Source organism: Cajanus cajan, chromosome 5 (assembly GCF_000230855.2).
Source record: "Cajanus cajan strain Asha chromosome 5, NIPB_CcT2T_4, whole genome shotgun sequence".
NCBI lineage: Eukaryota > Viridiplantae > Streptophyta > Magnoliopsida > Fabales > Fabaceae > Cajanus > Cajanus cajan.
Window position 1 is genome coordinate 45,860,913 of NC_138521.1, and position 8,812 is coordinate 45,869,724.

The following is an 8,812-nucleotide window of genomic DNA, read 5'->3' on the forward strand; positions in this document are numbered from 1 at the left end:
ATGTTATTATCACAACTCATGGTCTAAATTAAAAAAAAAAAAGTAAATTATGACTTCACCTAATCTTTATGCAAGAAAAGAATTATCCTTAGAAAAGATATTGATAACCAATTTGATAGTCCCCTTTTCTTCTAGAAAAACAATGCTATTTTTTTTAAATAAACTTATGTTTTTAAATATTTAAGAATATAACTTTATTCATATGCACAATGCAACCCCTTTTTTACTTCCACTACTCTCCCACATATTGTCTTACGCTTATTTTTCACGTTTAAAAGAAACAAGATCCAAAAATTTTGCACATGCTAACCACCAAGAAGAGACGCAGATAAATGCTGACCAACCAGAGACTATTTTATTAACAACTCTACATCACATTTGGAGATATCTCTGTTCTTCTCTTGCTAGAATTACAAATTACCAAGATGGAGATTACAACACATAAAACTACAACTAAAATTCCACGTCATTAAAGCATCAGCTTTAAACAAGAGAATAAACAACACATGCATTTCTTGTTGAACAAAAATTAAAATAAAACTCCAATCCCAAGAGTGTGGCTCTTTCCTTCTTCCACCCTCTAATTCAAGTCCCTCTGTACAACAATCCACACAAAAGAAAATGCCTCGCACGGAGCAGATATTCAATAAATGCCAACCAACCACATGCTTTTCAAGAGCTGGATTTACTCATGGAAGATGCCAAACCATCAGATTATGATTATCTTCACTCCTCCCACCATCAATTAAATACTCCATCAGAAACTCGAATATACCTTTTTTTGTCATTTTTGTCGTTATTCGATGGTTTTGCTTATTAGTCTCCAATACAAGTTAATTGCACCAGCTCACGAGGCAACTTTAGAGATATCCCTGCTAGATCTGTTGTATTTCATGTGACTCTTAACAAGTTGTCCAGCTGCAATTGCAGACATGAGTGACAGCTCTCCGGCAAGGACAGAACCGGCTATAATGGTGGCCAGTAACCTAGAATTTGCACCTGGAGACTCTTTATTGGCACCCTTGACACCAAGTAAATTAAGACACGCAGACTGAGATGCGAGTTGTGTGCCCCCTCCAACAGTACCAACCTGAATCATGAGGAAGGATCTTGTCATTATGCTCAGGCAAGATATGAGAATAATTGAAAAAGGAATGAATTAAAAAAATAGATTAAGACAGGTTTAGTTGAATTCATTCCCAAAGAAATATCTACACATCACATGGTTGATAAGTATTCTAGCAAACAAATAAATACTTTCCTTCCGCTATCTAAGGAGAGAAATATAATGCATACATAAAACAATGCTAATGAAAGAATCAATTTTGAGGTAAAATCAATCTCTCCCATAAATATTGAGAGCAATAATTCTTAGATTGTTCTACATTGAATCTTAGCTTTTGATGATATTTTCAAGGAGTTGGATCCACGATCTAAAGATTGGCAAAGGAAGGACTAACCACCAGCTCACTACCTTAATCATGTGTCAACACAACAAAGTGCAAGGCACGCTTTTATATATATATATATATATATATATATATTTTCCTTCTTTAATACGCATATGCAAGGAGCATCTCTTGTTGTTTACCAAGACTAATTAATCTCCTTATGGAGATTTGAAGGAAAAAGATGGGTTGTCCACTCCCAATCTAAGTTTTCTTTATACACAATTCAAATCCCTTAACATAATATTGTGTAACGGGACCACAACTTGGATCTCTCGGTACAATCAAATACCCCACTACATTGTAAACAATATTCTACGGTCACATATACATGATTTAAGACCAGAGAAGGATTATACCTCAACTGAGGGCATGGTCACAGAAATATGAAGATCCTTGCCATCATTGACAGCTTCCATCATGGTGATGCAGTGAGAACTCTCCACATTCTGAGCAGGATCCTGACCAGTGGCAATATAGATAGCAGACACGATATTGCTAGCATGAGCATTGAACCCACCAAGAGCACCTGCGATGGCTGAGCCTGTAAGGTTTTTAAGCATGTTAAGCTCGACTAGGGCCTCCACGCTAGTCTTCAATACCTTCTTAACCACATCTTCCTTGATTACAGCCTCACACACCACTGACTTGCCACGCCCTTCAATCCAGTTCACAGCTGCAGCTTTCTTGTCTGAACAGAAATTTCCTGACACAAGCAACAGGGTATGTGCCAATTTCAGTAACTGCTTTCAACCATGGCAAAGAAAAGTGCAGGTGAGAAAAGTAAAAAAGACATAAAAGTCATGTTTACCAGAGATTCCAATAACATCCATGTCGGGGAAGTCACTCTGAAGAAAATCAAGGACATTTTGAACACCTTTTGACACCATGTTCATCCCCATGGCATCGCCAGTGCTGCAACGGAATCTCATGTACAAATTCTTGCCCGCAATAGCACACTGAATACTCTGTAACCTGGCAAATCTGCTTGACCTGCACAGATCCATTAAACATTAATCAAACTTCACAAAACCCCTATTAATCATGGCTTGTAATAATTCTTGAAAACAAAAGGTGATAACAGTTCCACCCAGGTAAATTTATAAGGACACCCTACAATAAACACAAAAAGTAATAGCTTATGCATAAAATATTTTATCCTCCTATTGCACACTGAATACTCTAATCTTGAGAATTAAGTCAACCAACAAAACTTGTGCATGAAATACTATTTTATCCTCCAATTCCCAAAAAAAAACAACACTTAATATTTCTCTGCTTACTATCTCCCCTAATCATAAATATAAAATTGCATCAAAAATTAATACTCCTTTGCTTACTATTTTCCCCTAATCTTCACACGAAACAATGGAACCTCGAAATAAATATAATATAAAAAATAGAAAGGCCTAACCTAAAGTTATCTTTCCCTAATATCCACGGTGCGGATCACTATCGTGGTCATAATCATACGAGAGATATCAGCTCATGGTTTTGGCAATACCAACATTAAAACATGGCGAAAAGTAAAAAGCGTGGGAGAAAGAGAGAAGAAGAGTACTTATTGAAAACGACAGCGAGCGAATCGAAGTTGAGAGGATCCTCCAAGAAGAACTTCAACTGCGCGGCACGCTGAGCAGAGGGAAACCGAACAACGGGTGCTCTGGTCATGCCATCCCTAAGCAACGCAGAGGAAGCTCCACCGGAAACGTGAATAGCCTTGCACCCTCTGTTGGTGCTCGCAACGAGACACCCTTCGGTGGTGGCCATAGGCACAGTGTATTCCTCCCCGTCCAACAACAACGGCCCCGCCACCCCCACCGGAATCTGCACAAACCCTATCGGCATCTCGCAGCACTGCCCCAATATCGACTCGTAGTCGAACCCCGCCACCGGCAAACCCTCCAGCGACCGCCCCGTCAGCCTCTGCACCGCCTCGTGCCGAATCGCCGCCGCCCGCCGGCAATCCCCCAGCCGCGACTCCAGCGAGTACGACGGAACCGACCCCGACAGCACCGCCTGTACGGTTTCCTCGTCCTCATGGGACAACGAAATCGGCCCTGCCACGTCAGCAGTTTTTAGCGGCAAAGGAATTGACAACTCCTTTGTCGCCAGACTGTCGACAGTTTTATGCCGCAGAGGAACTTCTTTTTCCTCTGCAACTCTATCGAGAGTCTTATGCGACAGAGGAATTTTAGTTTTTTCTGTCACATTTAGACTGTCGACACATGACTGCAGAGGAAATTGTTTTGCCTTTGCCGGTGAAGACTCGACGAGCGCCGCGGGACAGGGGCCCGGGGCGCGGGAGTCTTCTTTGAGGATGATTTCATCGTCGGAGAGCTCGTCGAGGGAGGCGCGGGAGGCGACGCCGAAGAAGCCAAGGAGGTAGACGGCGGAGGCGATGAGGGAGACGATGGCGGCAATCTCGGCCGGGGTGACGACGTGGAGGGGGATGGAGGTGCGGATCTTATCGCGCCAGCGGTGGAGGAGGAAGTAGGCGACGGAGAAAAAGAGCGTGAAGAAGAGGGCGTTGGTGAGGTAGAGAGGGAAGAGTGATTGGGATTCGGTGTTCTTGAGCTTCTGGGTTTTGAGTCGGTCGCCGGAGGAGGGGAGGGGTCGCCGGCGAACGTCCATTTTCCGAGGAGATGAGATAATGCGGGTGCGGGAAATGAGGGAAAATGGAAAACCCAGAAGGTGTCAGAGGGAGAGAAAAGGGGGAGAAACGAACTGATAACGATAACCGTTGGAATTGGAGTTGAAAGGCAGGGCGAGAGTTTAGAAGGTTTTTTATAGAAAGAGAGAGCTTGCCGCGCTGCACCGTTGCCCACGCGGACAGCGTGCCACCTTCTTTCTCGCGCTTATTTCCTTTTTTATTCTCTCCCTCGCATTTCATTTCCTCTGCTTTTTAATCGTGCCAACAACTCTTTTTTTTTTTTTTTAAATAAAAATTGTTTTTAATCCACGAATTTTGACTTTTTTTATAAAAAAAAAAAATTCTTAACTTTAAAATTATTATTTTTAATTTTCAAAAAATATATTTTAATTCCTCACATCATTAATAATATATTTAAAAATTACAAATTAATCATTCATAACACACGTTTAACCACCATGAGTAGAAGCTTATATTAAAAGGAGTAAAAAGCAATAAAAAAAAACATGATAAGACAGATTAAATTTGTTTTCAAAGAGCTATTCGACACAAGCTTAATATGATGTTTTAATTTAGATTGTTCTGTATCATCCGTTGGGTTAATGTGATGTTTAAATTTGAGTAATTAAAATAATTAATTTTAAAGTTGAGAGATTAGAAATAAATTTTCCTAAAATTTAACAAACTAAAAAATAGTTAAGCCATTTTTTTTAATGCTTAATCAGATTGTTAGCTACTATTCCTGATTATTTGAAAATTATTACAGCTATTTTTCCTTAAAATTATACATGTTTTAGTCCATTTTTCTTTAAGCTATTGATATTTTATAAATTAAAATATTTATTATTTATTATATGTATTTACTATAAATTTGAAAATTATGTAATACTTTGTTATATAAATTTCAATCATCGTATAAAATATTTTTATGAGTGTGCATTAATTTGAATTAATGAAATAAAGTATCATATAACTTTTAAATTTTTTAAAATTTTGTAGACTTGATCTATATATTAAAAAAATTTAATTTAACGATTGAATTATTGAAATTCAACACTCATCATAAGTTATCGAGTGAAGTAACTTTATCAAGAGTTACTTAGAATAATTTGATCTTTTCTCTAATTTTAAGCAAACATCAATAATTTTTAATTAAAGATAATAGGATAAATTATATTTTTAATCATTCTATTTATTTTTAGGAAGCAATTTATTCCCACTATTTTTAAAGGATTCAATTTAGTCCTTTATTTATTTTTTAAAAAAAGTGAATGTTATACTTTCGTCCATATTAACACTAATGACGTTAATAAAATTATATCAGAACAACATTAAAAAAAAATTGAAAATTAGATGACCAAATTAAATATTTTAAAAATAATAAGACCAAATTGAATAAAAAATTATTTAAAATTTTATATTTGGATAAATTTGAATTATCGTTACTTATCTTAACAAGATCATGAATGACAATTGTATCGTCTCGGTCATGGACCGACTTGATCTCCTTAATGGTGATAGTGTTAACGTCCCTACACTCGACAATTACCCGACTAGGCCTCCAGGCCCTAAACCTTCTCGCCTTAGGGGCACTCGGAAATAAGGCGACCGCGATCTCCTTTTTGGCATCAACCCGGAGGAGGGCTCAGTACGAGCCTATTCGGTCATGGCCCGACTTGACCTGGCAAGCTCGATTCTTCTCGCCTACAAGGGGACCGCTCGGCATGTACCTCGCTGGACTTTCAGTATAGGCCCTGTCGGTCGGATCCCGACTAAGTTCGTTCCCGCTAATCCCGCATCGACGTGATAAGAATGGTTAGGAAAATCCATTGATCCTCGGGGTCCAAGAGGCCCACGAACAACTCACCATAAAACCCAAAACCCTAGAGTTGAGAAGGCAGATTACACTTTTGAATGCTCTGGCTCTAAGGCACGATCTAGGAAAAAACCCTAGTCCACCCTTTGGCCGGAACATTTTGGCGCCCACCGTGGGGCTACGGTGAAACTTTTCCTACGCCCTAAGTAACACAGGAGAACCCGCACTTTACCATGGCGAGAGGCGGCACATCCAACAGCGACTCACAACACCCTACCATGGAGGAGATGATGGCATTGATCAACGGATTGAGGGAGGAGAATGCGCGATCCAGGGAGAGAGAAGAGGCTATTCAACGAGAAAACGAGGAGATTAGGAGGCGGGCGGACGAGATGCAAGCTATGATAACGGCCAACGCCAGGACGGTGGAGGAAGATGTCATGATGGAAGTCCCCAGGAATTTTTGACCTTTTTCGGAGGCCATAGAGGCCGAGACCATCCCGAGGGATCATCGGATTCCCCAAGTCGAACCTTTTGATGGAACTCAGGATCCCAGTCAGCACTTGACGAATTTTCGCGCTCAAATGTTGATTTGTGGAGGAAGTATGGAAGTCCGCTGCAAACTATTCATGGGTACACTCAAAAAAGAAGCACTGGATTGGTTTAGTGGTCTCCCTAACCGATCAATCACCGACTTTGATGTCTTTAGTCGGCTCTTCATGACACAGTTCGCCGCTAACAAGAAGAAACCACCGATCACGTCGGACTTGTTCGATCTCAAACAGCAGCGGGAGGAGTCGTTAAAGGACTTTCTACAAAGGTTCAATGAGGTCGCCTTGAGTATAACGTCCTTGGATGAAAGGATGGCAGTCATCGCGTTCCAGAAGGGCTTAAGGTCTGGAGCTTTCGACATCGCACTAGAGAAAGCGAGTTGTCAAACGATGTCGGAGGTGAGATCTTTCGCCTCGAGTCACATCAAGACGGAGGAGGGACAAATCAACAAAAGGGCAGCTGAAAGCCGAGAAGCTGGGGTCGTCCCAAGAGATTTTTATTCCATATAAAAATGTGAAAAGGTTTTTTGTTGAGAAGGTTTTTAATGAGGCACCGCAAACCAATAATTCCTGAATCCTAATAAACATCATCCCTTATTTATCTTATATGATTTCTAACATGTGTTATTTTGAAGGCACCACAAACTCATGATTGATCGGTAAAAATCTGACTGGGCGAGTATAAATAACTCGAAGACCAAACTCGTGATTGATCGGTAAAAATCCGACTGGGCGAGTATAAATAACTCGAAGACCAAACTCGTGATTGATCAGTAAAAATCCGACTGGGCGAGTATAAATAACTCGAAGACAAACTCGTGATTGATCGGTAAAAATCTGACTCGGCGAGTATAAATAATTCGAAGACCAAACTCGTGATTGATTGGTAAAAATCCGACTGGGCGAGTATAAATAACTCGAAGACCAAACTCGTGATTGATCGGTAAAAATCCGACTGGGCGAGTATAAATAACTCGAAGACCAAACTCGTGATTGATCGGTAAAATTCCGACTGGGCGAGTATAAATAATTCGAAGACCAAACTCGTGATTGATTGGTAAAAATCCGACTGGGCGAGTATAAATAACTCAAAGACCAAACTCGTGATTGATCGGTAAAAATCCGACTGGGCGAGTATAAATAACTCGAAGACCAAACTCGTGATTGATCGGTAAAATTCCGACTAGGCGAGTATAAATAACTCGAAGACAAACTCGTGATTGATCGGTAAAAATCCGACTGGGCGAGTATAAATAACTCGAAGACCAAAATCGTGATTGATCGGTAAAAATCTGATTGGGCGAGTATAAATAACTCGAAGACCAAACTCGTGATTGATCGGTAAAATTCTGACTAGGCGAGTATAAATAACTCGAAGACCAAACTCGTGATTGATCGGTAAAAATTCCGACTGGGCGAGTATAAATAACTCGAAGACAAACTCGTGATTGATCGGTAAAAATCCGACTGGGCGAGTATAAATAACTCTCAGACCAAACTCATGATTGATCGGTAAAAATCCGACTGGGCGAGTATAAATAAGTCGAAGACCAAACTCGTGATTGATCGGTAAAAATTCGACTGGGCAAGTATAAATAACTCGAAGACCAAACTCGTGATTGATCGGTAAAATTCTGACTAGGCGAGTATAAATAACTCGAAGACCAAACTCGTGATTGATCGGTAAAAATTCCGACTGGGCGAGTATAAATAACTCGAAGACCAAACTCGTGATTGATCGGTAAAAATCTCACTGGACGAGTATAAATAACTCGAAGACCAAACTCGTGATTGATCGGTAAAATTCTGACTGGGCGAGTATAAATAACTCGAAGACAAACTCGTGATTGATCGGTAAAAATCCGACTGGGCGAGTATAAATAACTCGAAGACCAAACTCGTGATTGATCGGTAAAAATCTGACTGGGCGAGTATAAATAACTCGAAGACCAAACTCGTGATTGATCGGTAAAATTCTGACTAGGCGAGTATAAATAACTCGAAGACCAAACTCGTGATTGATCGGTAAAAATTCCGACTGGGCGACTATAAATAACTTGAAGACAAACTCGTGATTGATCGGTAAAAATCCGACTGGGCGAGTATAAATAACTCGAAGACCAAACTCGTGATTGATCGGTAAAAATCTGACTGGGCGAGTATAAATAACTCGAAGACCAAACTCATGATTAATCGGTAAAATTCTGACTAGGCGAGTATAAATAACTCGAAGACCAAACTCGTGATTGATTGGTAAAAATTCGACTGGGCGAGTATAAATAACTCGAAGACCAAACTCGTGATTGATCGGGAAAAATCCGACTGGGCGAGTATAAATAACTCG

General features: G+C 40.0%; 2 protein-coding genes across 2 annotated transcripts; one reads left to right on the forward strand and one right to left on the reverse strand.

The window, feature by feature from the left end:
- Positions 1–333: 333 nt before the first annotated feature.
- Positions 334–4,304, reverse strand: LOC109807923 (3-hydroxy-3-methylglutaryl-coenzyme A reductase 1). Its single transcript, XM_020370653.3, has 4 exons — positions 3,010–4,304; positions 2,260–2,441; positions 1,808–2,154; positions 334–1,090 (listed from the first exon to the last, which is right to left on the reverse strand). The coding sequence occupies exons 1-4, from the start codon at positions 4,080–4,082 to the stop codon at positions 848–850; spliced, it is 1,845 nt and encodes a 614-aa protein (XP_020226242.2). The 5' UTR covers positions 4,083–4,304; the 3' UTR covers positions 334–847.
- A 2,218-nt stretch (positions 4,305–6,522) lies between these two features.
- Positions 6,523–6,978, forward strand: LOC109818769 (uncharacterized). The gene has a single exon (XM_020384297.2). It carries the CDS (start codon positions 6,523–6,525, stop codon positions 6,976–6,978), a length of 456 nt encoding a protein of 151 aa, XP_020239886.2.
- The last annotated feature ends 1,834 nt before the right edge of the window (positions 6,979–8,812 follow it).

Coding starts and splice junctions, on each gene's coding strand:
- LOC109807923 (XM_020370653.3), bottom strand. CDS start 4,082: ATGGACGTTCGCCGGCGACCCCTCCCCTCCTCCGGCGACCGACTCAAA. Junction 2,442..3,009: donor CTCGCTGTCGTTTTCAATAA/GTACTCTTCTTC, acceptor GGATCTGTGCAG/GTCAAGCAGATTTGCCAGGT. Junction 1,091..1,807: donor TGACCATGCCCTCAGTTGAG/GTATAATCCTTC, acceptor CTCATGATTCAG/GTTGGTACTGTTGGAGGGGG.
- LOC109818769 (XM_020384297.2), top strand. CDS start 6,523: ATGGAAGTCCGCTGCAAACTATTCATGGGTACACTCAAAAAAGAAGCA.